The sequence below is a fragment of the Gnatocerus cornutus genome, chromosome 9, assembly GCF_029298725.1.
Source record: "Gnatocerus cornutus isolate USDA-ARS CGAHR chromosome 9, icGnaCorn1.1, whole genome shotgun sequence".
Taxonomy (NCBI): Eukaryota; Metazoa; Arthropoda; class Insecta; order Coleoptera; family Tenebrionidae; genus Gnatocerus; species Gnatocerus cornutus.
In genome coordinates this window covers 14,892,152-14,915,841 of record NC_142241.1, presented here as the reverse complement: position 1 = coordinate 14,915,841, position 23,690 = coordinate 14,892,152, and the positions used below count along the sequence as shown (strand labels likewise).

General features: G+C 35.0%; 1 protein-coding gene across 1 annotated transcript; it reads left to right on the top strand.

Moving 5' to 3' along the window:
* The first annotated feature begins 20,856 nt into the window (after window positions 1–20,856).
* pkaap (A-kinase anchoring protein pkaap) lies at window positions 20,857–23,063 on the top strand. Its single transcript, XM_088045161.1, has 3 exons — window positions 20,857–21,077; window positions 21,125–21,229; window positions 21,274–23,063. The coding sequence occupies exons 1-3, from the start codon at window positions 21,050–21,052 to the stop codon at window positions 22,677–22,679; spliced, it is 1,539 nt and encodes a 512-aa protein (XP_087901287.1). The 5' UTR covers window positions 20,857–21,049; the 3' UTR covers window positions 22,680–23,063.
* Window positions 23,064–23,690: the final 627 nt, after the last annotated feature.

Sequence of the window (23,690 nt, the reverse complement as noted above, 5' to 3'; positions counted from 1 at the left end):
AATTTGGTTTTCTTCAGTTTTCTATAGTCGCGTAAATCTGGTAATTTTAATGTTAAGACAATGAAATTTAGTGGCATTACTGTCTTCGACAAGTTAATTAACTGTGCCAAATTACAAAATTTTAGAACAAAAATAAAAAAATACAAAAATTGGCAAAATTAATAGAAATGACCTAGTAAAAACCTAAAGAAAAATGAAGATCGAAGTGAATTTAACCTCACTTTGTAGCTGTCTAGTCTGTCATCCGTCAAAAAAGTCAACGCCAACCTGACAACATTTCAAATTTTCAGTTTTTCTGCGCCGTTTCGCGAAGAATTTCGCAATTACCGCCCGTTTAAAGTTACTAGCTGGTGCTAGAATAACTGAATTACTCCAGGTGTTTGTTTCTTGAGTTCGCTCACGTCTGCATCTAGACTTCTAAGAATTATTTACTACGATTTAGGCTCCGAGAAATGAAAACTGTCATACGATACATTGTTTAAAATCCCCCGTCACAAATAGACTGCTACTTCCTTTCTTGGAAAGCGCCGGCCTGGGAAAATGTTTCAACGCCCCCAAAATCGGAAAAATGTGTCAATATGTCGGTCATTGACTTGCGGAATTGGCAAAAACAAATGCTTTTTGCTTGTCAAACGGAGTACTGCAAGTAGAGCGTGCGTTTTTGGGTTTTGGGACAAGAAAGTACCGAAATTTCGTGGTTCCAATTTAAGAAAATAGAGAAAATTGTGGAGATGATGGAAAGAAATATTTACTATTTTCCCGCCGCGTCATGCGACACCACTACGACACGCCATTCAGAGAGCCAAGTTCTCTGACCTGTGACATCGTTGTTGGTGTAATTGTAGAATGGGTTTAGGTAATTTTCAGTTTCGCAATTTCAGTTTATTGATCTTCAGGGAATTATGGGAAGAAATGGGGAATTTCAATGGAAGGGAGCGCGTTTTGTAGTCAAAGGGCGAAAATTTGGCATTACTTTCTTTGTTTTTTTTGTTAATTATATTACGAATTCGATGTAAATAAAATTAAGGCCACTTTGAACCCAACAGTACGATTTTTTTCGAAATTTTCTAAAAAGCGGATTTCGAGCTACAGATTTTTGAAATTTTAGGTGAAAATAATAGTATATTAAAGAACGTGTTTTATAATGGCCAATTTGCCGTATGTATGGGGCGAGTGCAGCAATGCCATTATAAAACAAGTCCTTTATACTATTTTTTCGAATTTGCACCCTTTTTTTAATAAAAAATTAAATTTTCCAATTCTAAAACTTTTCGTTTTACACGATTGGTAATGGTTTTGTAACCACGACTTGCCACTTGATTTTCAAATTCAATTTAAAATTTGACATTTATTGAGTTTCACTATCATTGAATTTTGACTTAACGTAACCTAACCTCACAGCCAGTTTTCACATCTATTATATTTAGGTACAATTATTCTTGGCCGCAAAGGACAATTCAATTATATTGATACACTTATATTGATAATTTAAAATAAGAAAGTTGAGTATCGCCCAAAAAATACTAAGACATTTAGAAAAATTTTAAAATCATCAGTTTATAGGAAATTACAAACCATTTAATTTGTTTTTTAAATTTTTTAAATCGGTTCATAAATAAAAATTCTACAACGCCTGCCGTTTTTAAAAAATCACCCTGTATAATGGATGTGAATACAGGTTGTGAGGTTAGGTTAAAATTCAGAAATTCAATAAATGTCAAATTTTAAATTGAATTTCAAAATCAAGTGGTAAGTCGTGGTTACAAAACTATTATACAAGATGTTTATGAATGTTTCTAGCAGCTCTGGATTTCCTGTCGTGTACTACTTTGCCGCCTTGTTGTCACAGTGAATACAACTATCTTGCAAATTATTTATAATATCACTTATGTCAACGATTGTTTCTGTTACGGTTTTGTGTCAAAATTTTTGATTTTCAGGTTTCAAACCACAATTAGAACAGTTTTCTTCTCAAAACTTACTTTGCTCTATGTTTGAGGTTAACTACAAATGTCAGTTGAAAAATCTAAACTCACATTTCTAATAAGCGGCGAATTTCGTTGACATTTTATAGCCACCCTTGATGCTAGAAACATTTATAAACACCTTGTAGTTCGTACAGTGAGAGTTTGAATGACAGAAAAGTCACTAAATCTACGCAATAAAGTGTTCCATACGCGCGAAATTTAAAATAACAAAATAACCCCAGTTAATGACAACCCTGTCAACCCATTTCGCGTAGGAATTTAGTGTTTTTAGTGTATTTTATAGCATAATTTGCTGCCAACCTATATGCCAACTGTCGAAATATCCCAATCTCTCACCGGATATGCTATACCAATCGTGTAACACGAAAACTCTTAGAATTGGAAAATTAAAATTTTTTATTAAAAAAAGGGTGCAAATTCGAAAAAATAGTTTTTCGAATTTGCCGCTTTAATAGGTCCATTAAAGTACTCAATTTGGAGTCGTTTGGTATCTATAAAAGAACTCAAAGTAGGAAATTTTGTTTTTTAAGAATTGGCAGAACTAATTAGTCTGGCTGTCACCCGTTTCCTGTCAAGTTCTTGGTCAATTTGGATTTTACGATTCGTGTTTAATAAATTGCTGCGTGAATAAAAAATGTATCAATATAATCGAACTGTCCTTTGCGGTCAACAATAATTGTACCTAAATATAACAGATGTGAATACTGGCTGTGAGGTTAGGTTGCCTTAAGTCAAAATTCAGAGATAGTGAAACTCAATAAATGTCAAATTTTAAATTGAATTTGAAAATCAAGTGGCTAGTCGTGGTTACAAAACCATTACCAATCGTGTAAAACGAAAGGTCTTTAAATTTTTTATTGGTGCAAATTCGAAAAAATAGTATAAAGGACTCGTTTTATAATGGCATTGGTGCACTCGTCCCATAGTGCACCAAATTGGCCATTATAAAACTCGTTCTTTAATATACTATTTGTTACTTTTATCGATAAATGCAGTAACATTACAACGACCTATTCCAAAATCGGCTCTTTATCGTTACGACATTCAACTCGCTAATCTCGCAAAACTGACTTTGCACCGATGTTTGTGTAACCGAAAATAATTATAGCCGCCTGATTGCATTGTATGCAGTTTATCGATCGGATAACCCAGCGAGCCCCCCAGTTCACCCAAATGTCAAGATTTGTTTACGAAACGTGTTGACTGAAATCTAAAATTTCCTAGTCCTTTTACTGATTACTTGATTAGTTGATTAGTGATTAGGAATCGCGAAACCCAAGGCTGCACCTTGAAGGTCCTCGAGACAACGACCCGGAAAAGAATGCGAATTTTTTAAGGGTTACTGCGACCTTGAGGCAACCGGAAGCATAATTACGTAGTTATAAAGGCGATGCTCGATTACGTCATTTCACTTTCGATAGAATGCGAGCTTCTGCAAGAAAATTTTAACGTTTCTTCCGTTATGCGGTTCCCGTTAGCGTGACAGTAAAAGTGGTATTTTTCAGCGTTTTCCTGCGCGAAAACGAAAGGTTTTCACATTCTTGGGCTACTCTTGTTTTCGAAAATGAAAAAAGCCAACTAGTTTCGCATTATGTCATAATGGTTTTACCGTCGTCAATGCCAGATATGTTGTTTTGGTTCAACGACCGTTATTTAAAACACTGGTTAAACTCATTATGTAATTGCTATAAGTGTGATATAATTTTGTTGAAATTTTATGCGAAAAATTGCACCGAATTGCGCACCTTTCAGTGAAGTTGACTGCGACTTTTGAGTGGCGTCAGAGCAAGCCGCGATTTTGGCAAATTTCACAAGTGGGGTTAAAACAGGCGGAAAACTTTCAGTCTCCTCAGTTTTTATTCGTCTCATTTAATTAATACTAATCATCGATCACTTACATGAAAACAAAAACAAGAGGAGATGATAGGGTTGTTTGAAATCGGCGGAAAATCAGGAATTTTTTTCTTGGTCTTTCTAGATTCTTTGAAATTCTTTTGGATTCTCCAAGGTTTCTTTATAATATATTCTCCAATTTTTAATACAAAATCTTGCGATTCAGTAATGTATTCCTTTTCGGATCTCCTATAATAGAAAGAAATTTGAGGTGAATTCCAAAATTCTCAACTTAAAATCTAGTTTTGGAATTTAAAAAAAAAACACATAAAGGTCCTTCAGTATTGGCTTCAAAACGGCACTAATTTTATTACAATTGAATCGTTTATTTTGAATTGTAACACAGAAAATGGAGCTCCGCATTTTTGACACGCCTTTCAGAAAAATAAATTTTAAAAATTTGTACATCAAAATCCGCTCTTCAGAAAATTTCGAAAAAAACTGTAGTAACGTCCTTTACTGTCGGCTTCCGAACGTTGTCACGAAGCCAACACTGAAGGACTTAACTATGATTTTTTTCGAAATTTTTTGAAACTCAGATTTTGAGTTACAAATTTTTAAAATTTCCTTTCCTGAAGAGCGTGTCTAAAGTGCGGAGCTCTATTTTTCTTCTTATAATATCAAAATGAACAATTCACTTGTAATAAAATTAGTGCCAAATCAGCAAAATGATTGAAATTGCAAAAAAAACGCTAAATTAAATTAGAATATTCTAGAGAACCCCGACCTATGTAGATTTTATATCGTTATCCTCCGCTACGTAAATACAAACAATCGTCCATGAACTCTTGCTTTTGCGGAACTGTTTGCGCACGATCAAATTCTTAGATTCTTGCAAATTTCAAGGCAGGTTTGAAATTCGCTGAATTTTTAATCAAATTTTTGACTATTAATTCCTCCAAAAAAAATCGTATTGTGCGTCTATATAAAAAAGCGGCTGTTTATGATGATTAGGTAATTTGATATCAAGTAAGGTTAGGAGTGACAGTTTAATAAGACACCACGTGCGTCACAGGTGACCTGATCCTTTTTTTAGTTGAACGCCCGATACATTATTTCTATTATTTGATTCAATCACTTCAAATTATGTCACTGGCGATAAATCTTATTTTTATGAGACGCAATTTATTGGTCACTCGTTGAATATTTATCTTCAGATATGTAAAAGATATTTATTACCTTGAAACTGTTGCAAAACTCAGTCTAAGGTCTTTGGATGTTTTAATAAAATTATCGCGATATGCAAAATTGACATGACTAATGACTTCTGATTACAAAAAATTGAAGCAAATTTTGCGGGCTTCATTTGTTATTCAAATGTGTTTTCATTAATTATGCCATTCTTCGCATTTTTCTTCGGCGTTCTGAATAATCAAAGTTGGATGATTTAGCGCGTAAAAATTTTGTTGTTATTATTCAGCGGTGACGACATTGGCGCTAATAGTCTGACGTGGCATTCTTACAATCAACTTGATTTTATAGTAGATGCGAAGCTTTTACGCGTTTTGAGCAAAAAAGTTGAAGGAGCAGGAACTGTGACGTAGTGATCTCGTCAGTTGACAAAAAAATCTTGTTTTGACTAAACAAGTTTGATTTGGAAAAAAAAATAGAAATAGAAGTTTTCTAAACGACATTTTGGGAATTTTCCAGAAATTTTCGACTATTTTTCCACAAATTTACAAAACTTGTATTACTTTTTTCTATAAATTTGTAATTTGGCAAAACTATACTTTGAAATTGCTATGTGAATTTCTAAGCAAAATGAAAGTTTAGAAAGAGTTATGTAAAAATATTGGAATTCCCTTAAGATTATGAGGCGGCTATGACGCACGAAGTTAGATAAAATAAGTGAAACTTGCTCTCACCACTACGGATATACTATATATATTCTTCGGGTTCTTCGGATTTTTCTTTCGCGTTCTCCTGATTTTCCGGATTTTCCAAATTCTTTTCAATCTTTAGGTTCTTTAAATTCTTTAGATTCTTAGAATTTTCTTTATTCTCTTAATACTCTCGGTACTTTAGATTCTTTATTTTCTCCAAAATTTCCAGATTCTCTTGATTCTCTTTCTACATGGTCTCCAAGTTCTTTAATTTTTTTGCATTTTTCGGATTCTCTCAATACTCTGGATTCGCCACATCTTCTTAATATTTCCAATATTCTCCATTTTCCCCAAATTGCTTTAATTCTCCTTTTCCAGAGTCTCCAGATTCTTGAGATTCTTTGGATTCTCTGTATTCTCTTAGTTCTCTCGATACTCGATCTAGATTCCCTTGAATTTCCATATTCTCCGTTGTCTCTAGCGTTATTGATTCTCTTGATTCTCTTTCTTCAGTGTTCCCAGATTCTTTAGATTTTTTTTGGATTTTTTCGATTCTCTTAATAAAACGATGTCAAATTTCTGCGGTCAATATCTCGCTTATTTTTGGGACAAACTTGCGTTATTTGGGCTCGTATTACACAGAATCTCACGCTGAATCCAAAACTGTCTTAATTTCTTTCGTACGTTAAAAAATAACTCAGTAATGGCCGGTCAAAGTTTCGAAAAGTTGATTTTCATTTTTCCTCATTTTTCGTAATTTTTAAAGTTAAATATCTCGGAAACTATTTGAGATATTGAGATGCGGTTTGCGCCATTCTTTTTCTCGGCTCATTTTACGTTAGAAAATGTTGTCAAAAGCTCAAAATTCGATAGTCGATTTTTTGCGAAAAAAAAAATTTGATTCAAACGATGAAAAATTTTCATTTTTTTTATTTTTGACCATTACTTGTAAACTATTTGTCCGATAGACCCCAAATTTGGCCAGTAGATAGATTTCGAGCTCCTCTTTCCACTGATGTATAATTCAAAGCTATATTATTTTATTTTGAAAACATTAATTGAAAATCACCCTAAAATGATGTTTTCAAAACAGTTTTGGCTAATTCCTCGTTTATTTATTAAGCAAAGACAACAAATTTGGGTCTCATTTTACGCAGAATTTCACGCTGAATCTAAAAACATGAGAATTTTTGAATTTTCGTCAACAAATAACTGAGTTATGGCCGTTTGAAGTTTTGGGTTGTCGCCAGAGGGCCAAATTTTTGAAGGTTCAAAACAATTCGTGCTCGATATCTCGGAAACTATTTCAGATATTGGAATGCGGTTTGGGCCATCGTTTTTCTCGCGATTTTTTAGCTAAGAATTAATTCTTAGATTTTCCGGAAGTCAAAAATTTACGACTTAAAACTATGTCAAATTTCTGCGGTAGATAGCTCGTTTATTTTTGGGGCAAACTTGCGTTATTTGGGCTCATTTTACGCAGAATTTCACGCCAAATCTAAAATGGTTTTTGTTTTTTTCGCACGTCAACAAATAACTGAGTTATGCCCGATAAAAGTTTGGGGTAGTTAGTAGAGGGTCATTTTTTTGCAATTTTAGGATTCTCTCTATTTCTTTAATTCTCTCAATACTCTGAATTCTTCAAATTTTTTATCTTCATTATGTTCCTCATATTCTCCATTTTTTCCAGACTGTCCAGATTTCCTTTATTATCCTTTTTCAGAGTCTCTAGATTGTCTAGATTCTGGATTCTTTCAATTGTCTTAATTCTCTCGATACTATGGATTCTTCATATTTCCTATAGTTTCTATTTTTTAGATCCTCCAGATTCTTTAGATTCTTTGGATTCTTTAACATCCTTTAGAAACCTTAGATCCTTTAGCTTTTCAACGAAAAAAGTCGAAAGAAAGTTAAAGAACGAAGGATAACCAAAACAGACCAAAGAGAACTCGACAGAAAACCCAAAAGACGTTATGAAAACCAATAAGTTTGAGAAACTGAGAAGAATTGTTGAAGAAAAAGAAAGAATGTGACAGACTTAAGAGAATCAGAGGGAACCTAAAGAGGCCTAAGAAAATCTGGAGAAACCTGAAGAAATGAAAAGAACCTGAGAGAATCAGCGAAAATTTCAGCCCTTGGCCTCCGTCCCTCCCAAAGACACCTCCCCGCTGTCTTCGCCGAAATCAGCTCACATTCAGGCCCATAAGGGCGCAGAGTTCCAAACCGCCGCACAAAAATCGTGTCACCGCAATGAAGGTCATCGGCAATCCGGTTCAATTTCGGTTGTAACTTGTACCAAAAGTGTTAAGACGGTGTGTCATGTAGGTCAACCTTGACTTGCGTGCTGCTGCTATTATTCTATCTGCACGAATCTATGACGATTACACAATCTGCCCTACTTTTAGAGATACACGCACTTTTATCTCTTATCACCGGAACAGAGAAAACAGAAATGAAAGTTTTCACAGCGCGCGAAGAAAATCCAGACAAGTTTTTCCGCACCGACACATTCTAACGCCAAACGGTGGAGTCTCATCGTGTCGGGGAACTATCAGACTGTGACGGAGTGGTAAAAAAGGTGCCATTTCTTTGGCACATTTACATGCGTACTTGTAACCAAATATGGCGGTTTTACTGCATCAAGGATATCAGTGTTTATCGAATTTTTATTAATCTCGATTTAGCTTATTGTAATGAGGCGGATTTTTTTTTGGAAGTAGATGGGTGTACTGTCTAGGCAAAAGTGGGTTTCTAGGACTTGGTTTGGGCACTTCACCATAAATTCCAGGGGTCAATCAAGAATCAAGGTTACAAAAAATTACACAAAAACTCTTTAAAGAAGTAATGTGATGTTAAGTGCGTGGTGAATGCTCAGGAATTCCAGCAAGTCATTCTTCGGTGTCTTATTTTGTTGGAATTTAGATAAACACGCGTCTCTGGTCGTTTCCTCATCATTATTTTTAATTTTTTTTCTACATTTCCGCATTAGAATGGAAGATTATTTGTTGATTTGGAATCTGCGCGAAATTCTGCGAAAAATGAGCTCCACTGTCGCAAATCTTCGACTTCCGGAAAATCTAAGATTGAATTCTCAGCTAAAAAAATTCGAGAAAAACGATGGCGCAAACCACATCTCTCTATCTATCGTAGTTTCTGAGGTATTGAGCCGCGATATTTTCGAAAATTTGGGTCTCTGCCGTCTACCTGCGGCTTTAATAGGTTATAACTCAGTTATTTTTTGACGTACGAAAAAAATTTAGACAGTTTTGGATTCAGCATACGATTCTGCGTAAAATGAGCCCAAATAACGCAAGTTTGTCCAAAAAATAAACAAGATATCTACTGCAGAAACTTGACATACTTGGTTTTTTCAAAAAAATTAAATTTTTGACTTCCGGAAAATCTAAAAAATCTAAGAATGAATTCTTAGCTAAAAAATTGCGAGAAAAACGATGGCGCAAACCGCATCTCAGTATCTCAAATAGTTTCCGAGATATCGAGCACGAATTGTTTTGAACCTGAAATTGAGCCAAAAATTTGGCCCTCTGGCGACAACCCAAAAATTCAAACGGCCATAACTCAGTTATTTGTTGACGAAAATTGAAAATTCTCATGTTTTTGGATTCAGTGTGACATTCTGCGTAAAATGAGACCCAAATTTGTTGAGTTTGCTTAATAAATAAAAGAGGCATTGGCCAAAAACTGTTTTGAAAACGTCATTTTAGGGTGATTTTCAATCAAAGTTTTCAAAATGAAAACGACGTTTAATAGCTTTGAATTATACATCGGTCGAAAGAGGAGCTCGAAATCTATCTACTGGCCAAATTTGAGATCGATCGGACAAATAGTTTACGAGTTCTGGCCAAAAATAAAAAAAATGAAAAATTTTCATCGTTTGAGTAGGAATTTTTTTTCTCGAAAAATCGACTATCGAATTTTGGGCTTTTGAGAACATTTTCTAACGTAAAATGAGCCGAGAAAAAGAATGGCGCAAACCGCATCTCAATATCTCAAATAGTTTCCGAGATATTTAACTTTAAAAATTACGAAAAATGAAAGATAATGAAAATCAACTTTCCGAAACTTTGATCGGCCATAACTCAGTTATTTGTTGTCGGATCAGAATTTAAATCTCAGATTTGGAATCTGCGTAAAATTCTGCGTAAACTGATGTATAATAACTTAAGTTACCTGTAAAAAATTAGCGAGATATCGATATCAGAAGTTTGGCCATAATTTTAGTCATGAATTTTTGCGAAAATTTGCAAATTTCGTTTATGGAATAATCAAAGAACCGTTTCTTATGTAAAAAATTGCGAAAAAAACGATGGCGCAAACCGCATCTCAATATCTGAAATAGTTTCTGAGATATCGAGCATGAATTGTTTCGAACCTTCGAAAATTTGGCCCTCTGGCGAAAACTCAAAATTTCAAACGGCCATAACTCGGTTATTTGTTGACAAAAATTAAAAAATTATCATGTTTTTGGATTCAGGGTGACATTCTGCGTAAAATGAGACCCAAATTTGTTGAGTTTGCTTAATAAATAAACGAGGCATTGGCCAAAAACTGTTTTGAAGACGTCATTTTAGGGTGATTTTCAATCAAAGTTTTCAAAATGAAAACGACGTTTAATAGCATTGAATTATACATCAGTCGAAAGAGGAACTCGAAATCTATCTACTGGCCAAATTTGAGATCTATAGGACAAATAGTTTTCAAGTTATGGCCAAAAATAAAAAAAATTAAAAATTTTCATCGTTTGAGTCGTAATTTTTTTTCGCGAAAATCGACTATCGAATTTTGGGCTTTTGAGAACATTTTCCAACGTAAAATGAGCCGAGAAAAAGATTGGCGCAAACCGCATCTCAATATCTCAAATAGTTTCAGAGATATTTAACTTTAAAAATTACGAAAAATGAGAAAAAATGAAAATCAACTTTCCGAAATTTTGATCGGCCATAACTCAGTTATCTGTTGTCGGATCTGAATTTAAATCCCAGATTTGAAATCTGCGTAAAATTCTGCGTAAACTGATGTATAATAACTTAAGTTTACTCTAAAAATAAGCGAGATATCGATATCAGAAATTTGGCCATAGTTTTAGTCATGAATTTTTGCAAAAACTTGCAAATTTCGACTGCAGAAAAATCAAAGAACTTCTTCTTATGTAATAAAATCGCGAGAAAAACGATTTTACATCGTAAAATCTCTCTATCTGTCGTAGTTTCCCAGATATTGAGAAACTATATTTTCGAAAATTCCAGTTTTCAAAAATCTGGGCCTCTGCCAACTAGCATAAACTTTAATCGGCCATAACTCAGTTATTTGTTAACCTAAGAAAGAAATTAAGACAGTTTTGGATTCAGCGTGAGATTCTGCGTAATACGAGCCCAAATAACGCAAGTTTGTTTCAAAAATAAGCGAGATATTGACCGCAGAAATTTGACATCGTTTTATTAAGAGAATCGAAAAAATCTAAAAAAATCTAAAGAATCTGAGAACACTGAAGAAAGAGAATCAAGAGAATCAATAACGCTAGAGACAACGGAGAATATGGAAATTCAAGAGAATCTAGATCGAGTATCGAGAGAACTAAGAGAATACAGAGAATCCAAAGAATCTCAAGAATCTGGAGACTCGGGAAAAGGAGAATTAAGGCAATTTGGGGAAAATGGAGAATATTGGGAATATAAAGAAGATGTGACGAATCCAGAGTATTGAGAGAATCCGAAAAAGGCAAAAAAATTAAAGAATTTGGAGATCACGTAGAAAGAGAATCAAGAGAATCTGGAAATTTTGGAGAAAATAAAGAATCTAGAGTCCCGAGAGGATTAAGAGAATAAAGAAAATCCTAAGAATCTAAAGAATTTAAAGAACCTAAAGATTCTAAAGAATTTGGAAAATCTGGAAAATCAGGAGAATGCGAAAGAAAAATCCGAACAACCCGAAGAAGCTGGAAAATCTGAAGGAGTAGAGAATGTGGAATATCTGAGTCTGGAGAAAATGGAGAGTATGGAAAATCTGGAGAATGCGGAGGAATCTAGAGTATCGAGACAATTAAGAGAATAGAGAAAATCTAAAGAATCTCAAGAATCTGGAGAAAGAGAATCAAAAGAGTATTGAGTCTGGAGAAAATGGAGAATATGGAGAATAGAAAGAAACAAAAAAAAAGAAGCAGAAACGCATCTAATCTGAAAGAAGAAGAAAGTCCATAATGGAGACTCTTCACTTGACGTCTTTTTAACTCATTTTTCGCACGATAATTTCTCTTTTAATCGGTTATAAACTCTTGGATTAACGTACTACACTTGCATGTCTTCGCCACGCGTACTATTATCACCAACTGATAACCTTTGGCCCTTTGAAGCGAAATGCGCCCAAACCACATTTTTATTGTTGATTTATCATTTTTTAAACTTTTTTATTTTTAGCAAATGTCATTTTAATTAACAACGATCGAACGAACATATCTATAAAATATTACAAACGTAACCTTGGGAAATTGATGCGAATTTGTTAGGAAATAAAACGAAATCTTGCGAAGGAGATTTTGTTGTGCAATTATGTACAATTAATTATTATTATCTCCATGGAAATGTGCCAAAATAAGTAAGGTTATGTGTTGGCGGCCATATTGTGATATTGTCAAATTTGCAGGCGTACCAACTTTAATAAACTAATTTTAAAGGGACATTAGACCTAGAAGGTTGAACACTCTTGAACTACCGACAGACTGTAAAATGTATGCATGTATTCAGATATATGTAGGTTTAACTATATTGTAAAACATGGGTACGAATTAAATTTATTAAAATTTAAATAAATGTTTCTAGAACAAAACGTTCACGGGGGTCGTTGTTTTCATGGTCGGTTACCAAAAATTACGATTTTTGACGTTAAACAGTTGTACCAACATGAAACAATTTAGAGCCTCTTCGACTACAAACAATTGTGAGTCACTTCAAAGCTGCACTTGGTCACGTAGTGGATGGAAGTTCTTGAAACTTCTGAGAATTAATTAAAATGCTGCGATACGATATAAAAATCGTTTAAAGCGCCGATTGTTTGTGGCATTGGCTGCAGGTTATCTGGGCTGAACTTTCTTAGCGGAAAATTGTCTCGACGGGGAAAAATGCACACCGTGTGATTTATGTTGGTGCACTTGACTGTCAAAGTACCACGATTGCCAACGTATCCACTAAATTTGCGTGGTAAAGAGAGGTTATGACATTTTGACAGTTGTGCAATGTCAACTGTCAAAAGTTTGAATCAGGATTAGAATTCTGAAGGAAATCAAGAGAAAATTCAATGAAATTTAACAGATTGTAAAGAAAAGCGAAGAATCTGCACCTAACTTCCGATAAAAGTGGTTAAATTGGAATTTTTTTATCCCAAACGTGACCGATGTGCATCAGCATGCAGGTCAGTTATCACTGGTGAACTTTAGCGGTCCAAATCTCCTTTGGCGACATTTATCTCGTTCTTCTGTGCGCATGCAGGTCCATTATCATTATCACCTCTGCAGTGACGCTTCAGAAAAAGAGCCGTTGCATTATAATCCCTGACCTCAGCTTCTGGAATTCCGATTAGAGATGTTCGTTATGACTTCTTACGCATTGTCAAGTTCAAGGCTGAGACCCTGAGATTTCGACGTTTCGTAGTAGCCGAAGTTTGAAGAAGAGATCGTTTTGGAAAAATTCTGATTCATGGCACGTAGAAACGTTTGGATTTCCTGGAGGGATTGCGAAGCGAAAGTGTTAGAGGAAGAATCGGATGAAAGTGATGGATGGGTGGGTATGTGTCGGCGCCGGTTGGTATTCAAATGGGTGGGTTTTATTTATACGATGGATATTTATAAGTTGGGGCCCGAAAAGGAAAAATTTGTTTAGGCAAAGGCCATTTAAATATTAGATTGTACAGGCGCGGTTACAAAATTTCGGGCGGGATCATTTCGGTTTGTAACTAGCGAATTTGGTGGTTTGATGTCCGAAATTTTGGGGGTCGCGACTGTATGGATGTGTGGATGTGCTCTCTTTTAGTTGATTTTCGAACTTGGCCTTTTATTTGAAAAATCAGATAAATAAAAACTCGCAAATTTGAAGAATCCGAAGGAAAAAACTGGAGGTTCTGACAAATTTGGCGAATCTAGAGAATCCGAAAAATCTGAAAAATAAAATTCGACGAAACTGCAAAAGCCGAAAAACTGGCAAATCGGAAAATCTGGAGAACGTAAAAAATGTGATGGAGAATTCGAAAGACAAATCTGAAGAAGCCGAAGCACTTGGAGAATGCAAATAATCTGGAGAATCCGAAAGAAAAATCAGAAAAACCCGAATAATCTAGAACTGGAAAATCTGGAGAATGTCGAGCATTTGCAGAATCTGAAGAATGTGAAAGAAAAATCCGAAGAACTCGAAAAATATGGAAAATCTGGAGAATGTAGAGATTGTGAAGAATCTGGAAAATTTGGAGATTCCAAAGAATCCAAAAGAAAAATTGGAAAAACTCAAAGAATCTGAAAAATCTGGAGAATGTAGAGAATCTGGAAAATCTGGAGAATGCTGAGAATTTGCAGAATCTGGAGAATTTTGAGAATCCGAAAAAGCCAAAGAAGCCAAAGAATCCTAAAAAACTGAAAAATAAAATTCGATAAAACCGCAAATATTAAGAAAAATCCGTTGAATCTTCAAAATCTGGAAAATCTCGAGACTAGATAATACGAAAGAAAGATCTGAAAATCTCGAAGAATCTGGAAAATCTTCAGAATGTATAGAATCTGAAGAATCAGAAGAAACTAGAGATTCCGAAAAAAAATCCAAAAAAACTTGAAGAATCTGGAGAATCTGGAAAATCTAGAGAATCCGCAAGAAAAATCCGAAGAGTCCGGAAAATTTGGAGAATGTAGAAAATCTGGAGGATCTAGAGATTTAAAAAAATCTGAAGAATCTTGAAAGTCTAGAAAATATAGAGAATCTGGAAAATCTAGAGAATCCGAAAGAAAAATCCGAAGAATCTGAAAAGTTTTGAGAATGTAGAGATTCTGGAGAATCAGAAGAAACTAAAGATTCGAAAAAAAAAATATTCGAAGAACCCGAAGAATTTTGAAAATCCAAAGAATTCGAAAGAAAAATCAGAAAAACTCGAAGAATCTTGAAAATCTGGAGGGTGTAGGCAATGTGGAGAATTTGGAGAATCTGGAGAAGCCAAAGAATTCGAAAAGTCTGAAAAATCAAATTTGACCAAACCGCAAAAGTTGAAAAACTCCCAAAATCTGAGGAATCCGAAAGAAAAATCCTAAGAATCTGGAAAATCTGTAGAATCTGATGAATGGAGAGAATGTGGAGATTTTGGAGAATCTAAAGAATCCGAAGAATCTAAAGAATATGAAAAATAATTATCAGGGGAATCCCGAGAATAAAGAGAATAGAGAGAATCCCAGATAATCCAAGTAATTTAGAAAATCCTGATAAACCAAATAATCTGGAAAATCCAGAAAATCCAAGAAACTGGAGAATTCAAAAAGTGTACAAGATCACGCCAACTAAATCTAATCTGTACAGTTTATCAAACGCTCTAGTGCGGTTATGGCTTTGACTTTTTAAACCGTTTATAGCCACCTTACCGCAAACCCCTATAATCATAATAACCCTCAAGCGGTTGGGTCTCATCTGGCTTGAAATGAACCGTAATAAATATTCTCAATCAAAGCGCATTGCGAGTTATCGATGACTATTTATTTCAAATCGTGCGTAATAGTTGTAATTTTTGATCCAAAAATATTTTTTTGGGCATATTTTTACTCTACGTTCCTTATGCTTCTATGAAAAATTAGATTATCTGAACCTAAGTCCCACTTAGTAATAGAAACTTTCAAAAAAAATTAACAATGTTTTTACAAAAATAAAGATAATACGTTATTAGAAATAATGGCTAACAAAGATATATTAAAATTATCCTAAATTCAGCGACTTTTATGGACTATTTAATCTTAAAAATAACCCCCACAAATTTCGTTCTTGTGACACCAAAAATGTGGAAATTAAACCGCGTTCAAGTTTTTTTTGTAATTTTTTTAGCTACTAGAAATAAAAATTATTTACAAATTCTCCTTTTCGCTCTAAATTTTTGTAAATCGGCACTGTAAATAAGACAGTCAAGAGTGATAATCTCTACAAATTTAGTAAAAATCACTTAACAACTAAAGAAATTGCAGGATCTTAAAAAAAATTGGTGGCATTTTTATGGTCTTAAAACGAAAATTTTTAAAAATTCGACTTTTTAATCAAAATTTTTGCAAATTAGTGATATTACAAAAACAAACAAAAGAAACGACATGCGAATTTCGTTCCGGTCGCACTAGAAATAACGAAATTACAGTGTCGAAAAAATTGACATTTTCACTGTTGTCTAAATAAAAATTTCTACATATTCTCCGTTTTTGGTATAAATTTTTCCAAAACTCTTAATAAGACAGTTAAGACTTATAAACTTCACAAATTTGGTTATAGTGGCATTAAAAATGAAGAACTTACAGGTCGTTTAAAATTTTTGGTCACATTTTTTTTTGGTTAAAAAACAAAAATTTTTCTTCGCCCCTCGAAATCAAAATTTCTAAAAATTCTTTTTTTCGGTCTAAATTTTTCCAAATTGACGCTCTTAATAAGGCAGTCGAGAGCGACAATCTCCACAAATTTCGTTAAAATCGCATAAAGAATAAAGAAATTACAGGATTAAAAAAAAATTGGTGGCATTTTTTTGGTCTTAAAACGAAAATTTGTAAAAATTCGACTTTTTGATCTAAATTTTTGCAAATTAGTGATATTACTAAAACAAACAAAAGAAACAACATGCATAAATTTCGTTCCTGTCGCTCTAGAAATAACGAAATTAGTGTTGAAAAAATTGACATTTTCAGTTGTCCAAATAAAAATTTCTAAATATACTCCATCTTGGTTTAAATTTTTCTAAATTGATACTATTATTAAGACAGTCAAGACTTATAAACTCCACAAATTTCCAAATGTTCCGTATTTTTTTCTTTAGTATCCCCAATTAATATAATTGCGTTTATCATCAATTTGAATAAGTTTGGGTCAGTTGAGTAACAAAATCACCTCGAAATGTAGACCTGTAAGGAGTTGATTTGTAAGACTGACCAGCTGGGAAAAAATATTTATTAGATGAGACCCAACCATTTGAGCGTTATTATGTTTATGGGGGTTTGCGGTAAGGTGGCTGTAAACGATTTAAAAAGTCAAAGCCATAACCGCACTAGAGCGTTTGTTAAACTGTAGTTGAATAAAGGATCTAAAAAATTTAGAGGATTTAGAGAATCTCGAGGATCTAAAGGATCTGAAAACATCAAAAAGTTTTTTATCTACTTACTGATAACATTATTTTATTTTCGTGCAAAATTGTGAGGTCAAAAACAGTCAGACATTTTAACACCTATTTTATCAATAAATCGTGCTAATTTGACCCAACCTTCAAATCATGCAAAATTAACATTCTAATAATAACTAAAAACTAAAAATAAATAACAACAATCCCCAGTTTGGTGTTTTTACAAAAAAACCACCTCAAAGAACCTCACAATAAGACAGCCCTAACATGACCAAATTTGCCATATACAGGGTGTTGGAAGTTTTTGGCGCCGCTTTCTTTTTTTAGCAGACAGTCCCCATTAACCTTGAGCGATGCATTTCGTAATATGCATCAAAAGAATGCAAACTAATTGATTTGCATTCTAATTAAATGTCAAGGTTGTATCCGGGTGTCCGAATATTAATTGAAAATTTTTGTAAAAACGATCAGAATCGTCGTTGATAATTATGATAAACAGTGTTATGTAATTGCGCAATTTATTGTGAACTACTTATGCAAATTGTATATGAAGATAATCTACAATCGCTGAAAAAACGTCTAATAAATGTAATAGTGGTGTTGTTAGCGTATTAATTATCAATATTTATATACAAACATAATTGATATAAGGTTCAACGGAGTTCACTGGTTTTAATACAGTTTATTGAGTGGAAAACCTTGATGAGTGAGACATACTTATTTTTGAAAATTTCAATATAGCACGCCTTATATGTAGCTAACTGGCGAGTGTACTTTTCAACCAAAACACGAGCTATTTATAGCCTCTACGTTGGCAACAATGATGATTAATAAATGTTACAAAAAAAGGAATATCCGATTTAGGGACATTTTCCTAAAACGGTTAAGTTGGTAAAACGTTTTTCAAGTGTCATGGTCAGTTTTGACACTATTTGCCAGGAGTACCAACTCACAATTCAGTGATTTTGTTTAAGCATTGGTAACTACTGAACATTTCGCACGAGTGGAAAACAATATTTTTTCCACAATCACACGTCAACGTGTTTGAACTCGATAAACTCGTGAAAATTTAGAAACGCAAAACCTTTTTTTCTCTGGAAAATACGCAACTGTTATCGCTTCCAAGATAGATGAGACATGAGTATTGATTAATAATAATAATAATTTTTTCTGCATTATTTTGAAAACGGCTCACGTCATGAAGATTTATTATATTTATTGCAGATATTTAGCAAAATATTATCGTGTTTACAGATGACAGTATACAATAAGAATTATCACATCGAAAGATGTTTATTTAGGTAACAACAAAAAATGTTTTCATGGAAAATTATTTAATAAAATTGAGAGTAAATGGAAACATCTGGGTCGGTAAAGTGGGCTTGGGAATCTGCCGTTCGTTTCACCGTTTAACTGGCGTTTGGCAGGGCTGCCAACGAAATGTGAAAATTCTAGGACGCACATGAAAATTTCTGATTCGAAAAATTCTTCCTCTTCACGTTCTTTCTAAATTTTTGTCTTTGTATGTAATGCTTCTACTTTTGTAAGTTATTAGTTTTAATTTGTTGATTGAATTTTAGTATTTTTACACTTTCCACCGAATCTTCAAGAATTTGGTCCTCTGAGTTTACTCGCGCAGAACTCAGTTATTTGTTGTCAAACGTCAATTTTGAGCCCAGTTTTGGATTCCACGTGAAATTCTGCGTAAAATGAGACTGAAAAAATAAGCGAGATATCGACTGTTGAAGTTTGATCGTCATGCAATTTTTTACGACCAAATTCTTTTGTAGTTTTTTTTTAGACGGTCTAAATTTACAAATTCTTCTATAAGATCCAAGAATACAATTCAAATGAAAACATTTAGTTTGAGCAGTGCTGGCAACCTGTCCAAGGCCCACTCCTCCGCCAGAAAATTTTCCTCTTGAATAAGTTCAAGTTCGCTCCGGTAATCCGAAGAGCCTAAACTTGAACTCAAGAAAAATCCCATCAGCCTCCTGATGTAATAAGCCTAATAATAATAAAATAAGCAATAGAATTGGTGTCAGATTGTCATAAATTTCACGTAATAAGATCAATAGGTCAGGGGTAGTGTGTTAAACTCACTCAATGTCATCATCCACGCGACTGAATATTTTACCTACACGTTTCGTCCTTCCTGCCACTGCTCGTAGACATTTTTCGGATTAACGAATTTTAAATGAATTAAGCAAGATTTGATGACCTAAATTATCGACTGCGCAATCATTGAATATAAATGGCGGATTTAGATGATCTTTTGCTTTTTTTTATTCATGTGACAATGCTGGCTTTGTTTTCACCTCGCGCTTTGCTGATATTATTGTCATCGGATGATGTAAATGATGTAATAACAGTTGATAATCTTACAGCTTGGGTTATCTGCGCGACAATACGCAAATTGTCACAGTTATAGTAAAACGCAGATATCGACGCGATTTTCGGGTTTTTAGGAATTTTTAGGATTATCTGCATGATTATCTGCAGGATCTGAAAGATTTAATGGAACTGAGGGATTATCTACATGATCTGAAGGATTATCTGCAAGATTATTTGGAAGATTTGGAGGAGCTGAGGGAACTGAGAAATCTAAAGGATCTAAAGGATTTTCAGGAACTAAAGGATCTGAAAGATTTGATGAATCTGAAGGATTATCTGCAGGATCTGAAGGAAGAAACTCAGATGCAAGATGTGAAGGAAATGAAAGATTATCTCCAGGATTATCTGCAGGATCTAAAGAATTTGAAGGATCTGAAGGAACGAAAGTATGAAATGTGAAGGATTTGAAGAAACTGAAAGATTATCTCCATGACTATCTGTAGGATCTAAAGGATTTGAAGGATCTGAAGGAACGAAAGTATCAAACGGATCTGAAATCTGAAGAATCTGAGAGATCTGAAGAATCTCAAGGATTATTTGCAGAATCTGAAGGATTTGAAGGATCGAATCTGAAATCTAAAAGATCTGAGGGATTTAAGGAATCTGAAGAATCTGTAAAAGCATCTGAAAAATCGGAAGAATCCAAAGAAACGATTTGGGAACCAATCTAAAAAAATCACATAAAACATACACTTTGCTCGCTTCGCTCGCCCAAAGAACATATTTCGTCATATATCGACAATTTTAGAATATTTTTTAGACATTTTGCCACCGCCAAGCTTATCACTTATCAGACATAAACAGAAAAACGTTTTCATTCACAGACGTGACTTTTTATGTCAGAGGTCATTGAGCGTGCGTGTTTTTGATCGCTTGATATGACAATCTCATATCACAATTTGCGTTGAAATTTAGATTTGGCCTGCAAATTGATACTTTACGGACTAGCAAGTTTTTTAATAAAAAATAACTCTCAAAATGGTACATAAAACCTGATTTTAATTCACTTTTTGTTCTGTTTTTTGTTTTATATTAAGGTATTTCTGACATTATTAATCCAACAGTGATAAAAAAATAAAATGTAATTGCAAATCTTAAAAAAAGAAACTGAAATAATACAAAATATAATAAATTGTAGCACTTTTTGTTTTAAAGTTTCCAGACAAATTTCGAAAAAAATTCAAAAAGCAACAATTCAGGAACTATTTTGTTTTCGCAAAAAAGTGTTTTTGTGTGTTAATGCACCTAAAATATCTTTTTAAAAAAAATGTAGTTAAACTTTTTGCGCCTTCTATGGATCTAATTCCAAAATCCAACCTCGGAGATTACAGGAAACTGTAATAAGAACAGCTGGCGTCCTCTCGGAGTCATTTACCCAACCCTTACCACTCACATCTAGGGATTTTAGTTGTCATCCGTCACCTGTCACTTCAAAATGCATCTTAATGAGTTTTGACGTTTACGTTTTTTATTAACAATAATAACATGAAAACCGAGATTTAGCGTTTTAATTCCTTCTAAATAAGACTTTGGTTGAGTGTTGGTAATTCTAATCGCACGTAAAACCCCCTTGAGCCTCCGCCCGCAACTTGTTTACCATGAACAATGTTACAGTTTTGGAAAAAAACAAAAGGTATGACATAATTTCGCATTACCTCCAAAACTCGCTTGTTTTTCCAGCGGACAATGACAAAAATGTGGTCAGAGACGACTCAACGGCAATAAGACAGCCTCCTAAGCTGCTGCCACTCAGTTCTTTCGACGATGAGGGCCTGTTTGACATCGGTGGGTGTTACCTGCGGTAGTCACGTAATGACCGATCATTTCAGATGATTTCACGAAGGCGAAATCGAAACTGTGCAGGAGTTTGGACGAGGTGCTGTCAGACAAGGGGGCTCTGGGGTACTTCATGCATTACATGGAGTCCAAGAACGCAGCGAAGTTTCTCATGTGTTGGATCGACATTAGTTTGTTTAAATCCGCGCTGAGAGAGAAGAGGGAGCCTTCGCCGGTTTCCAAGGGGGACCATGACAGTTTGTCTGTGAGCACGGATTGTGATTCTTATACAGCCGACAGCGACTATTCCACTGCGACTGTGTCAGATAGAGTTACCCAGAGTTCTGTAGATGATAGTGATACTAGTCCTAGGAAGAGTTTTACGGAGGACGACAGCGCCGTTTCCATCTTCAAGAAGTACATCGCTCTGGAAGCCCCCCATTTCATTAAATGCTCCGAGGCGATCCGCACTGAGATTATTGAGAACATCTGCGACTCTGAGAAAGTCCTCTCAGGGCACTGTTTTGACCACCTCCAGAGCCACGTGTTTGATATTATGGAGAAGGAGTTCTTCGAGGCCTTCCTCGGAAGCGACTCCTTCTGCAAATACCAAATCGACGTCCTCACCAGCGGCAATGTGGTCTTGGACGACATTCTTTACAACGAAACCGCATTGTTCTACTTTATGGAGTTCCTAGAGCAGGAGAACACGTGTACTCTTCTGGAGTTCTGGATCGCGGCGACGAACCTCCAGCAGCACTTGAGGAACCAGAAGGAGTTTTTCGACCCGGTGGAGGCCCAAAGCGACGCCGTCGTCTTGTACGACAAATACTTCTCTTTGCAGGCGCACTGTCCTCTGGGGTTCACCGACAAGGTGCGGTTTGAAGTCGAACAGAACATCTGCGGCGAGAACGGACTAGTCCTCGACTGTTTTACCCTCCCGCTGAAGATAGTCGAGCAGGTCTTGGAGCGCAACTACCTAAAACCCTTCCTAGCTTCACAGTTGTTCTACAAGTACTTATCGGAGCTCATCAACACAGTGCAGTCCGAGTACCTCGTCATCGACAACAAGCGTCCGCTGTCTTCGGACTGCGGCAGCGAGCGCAGCTTTAGCACCAACAGCGCGTTTTTAGCTTTAGAAATCAACTACCAGAGTACAAAGAAAGGAAAAACCGACATGAATATAGACACGAGGCAACTGTGCGACCCGGACTCTCTGTGGAAGCGGAAGAGGAACCACCGGTTATCCTGTGGGAGAGTCACAGCTCTCGGGAAATTCGAAACTGACCTGGAGCCGGAGCCGGACAGGAAGAGCTTCACGCTGAAGAACGTCATGAAGAAGTTTGTTAGTTTGGACGAAGATAAGAAGAAGGAGGAGATGGCGTGGCAAGTCGCCGAAATGATTGTCAAAGATATAACGAATGTGACGTTGAATCAAACGAGGAGTTCGGCATTGTGATAACTGGTACACTTCTAGCTCAAAATACGATATTTAATAGGGTTTTGTAAGATTAGGAATAGGTGGCCACGTCGGACATATTAGGTTATCTATCGGGTGCGCAAGGATTTTTTTTGAACACCCGATATCTCTCTATCTTTTGTTAATCTTGATCAATGTTTCGTGATATACTTTGAGGGTGCCAAGAAATTTGTACGACAGAGTTTTGGGATATTCCTCCTTTTTTCTTGCGTTACTTCTACCATTTTACAATTTTTAAATTATTTTTGTACATATTTTTGATGTGTATATACTTTATTTTGTCAATGTTTTATTTTCTAGTGGAAATAATTACATTTTGTACATAATTTCCTAATACATATAGATATTCATATACATATCGAACTGGCCTTTTAATAGTCACCCAAACCCCGAGGTATATACGTTTTGCTGCTCAATCAGCCGTTTTAGAAATTCATCAAAAGTGCTCGAAATTTTGTGGCCGCTACTGTACTAATACAAAATGTCAGTTTTTACGTTTTCCTGTCTCCCAAACTCTAAAATTCTTCGATTTCCAAATTCTCAGCTTCATTTTTTTAGGATCTGAACCCTTTTTACGAGCTTTTTATCCATCTAGCGTTTCTTTTGCCTCACATTTTGCTGCTCAATTGACCTTTTACAGATTAATACAGTTGCGGCCACAAAATTTGGGGCATCTAAAGTCGCGGTCAAATTATTTTGGACGTCAGTCATTCGATTGTCATAAAGTGTAAAACACCCTTTATTTATTTCATTATTACTGTCCCTTTTGACAAATTGCGTCAGTTTCACATGTCAAATTGACAGTGATGCATTGACTACACTCAAATTTTCAAAATGTCAAAAAAACGACGTCCAAGATATTTTGATCGTGACTGTACAGTCAAAATGTCCGCAGTTTTGTGCTCGCAACTATTTCAACTGTTTTTTGGGCATGAAAAATGGCAATGAAACAAAAAACTTTCTGCATTTCGGCGCACGTGTCGCATCAAC

Bases quoted from the DNA above. Each gene is read 5' to 3' on its own strand.
- pkaap (XM_088045161.1), top strand. From the start codon at position 21,050: ATGTTACAGTTTTGGAAAAAAACAAAAG. The intron at 21,078-21,124 runs GTATGACATAAT...TTGTTTTTCCAG, and splicing joins GTTTTGGAAAAAAACAAAAG to CGGACAATGACAAAAATGTG. The intron at 21,230-21,273 runs GTGGGTGTTACC...CGATCATTTCAG, and splicing joins TGAGGGCCTGTTTGACATCG to ATGATTTCACGAAGGCGAAA.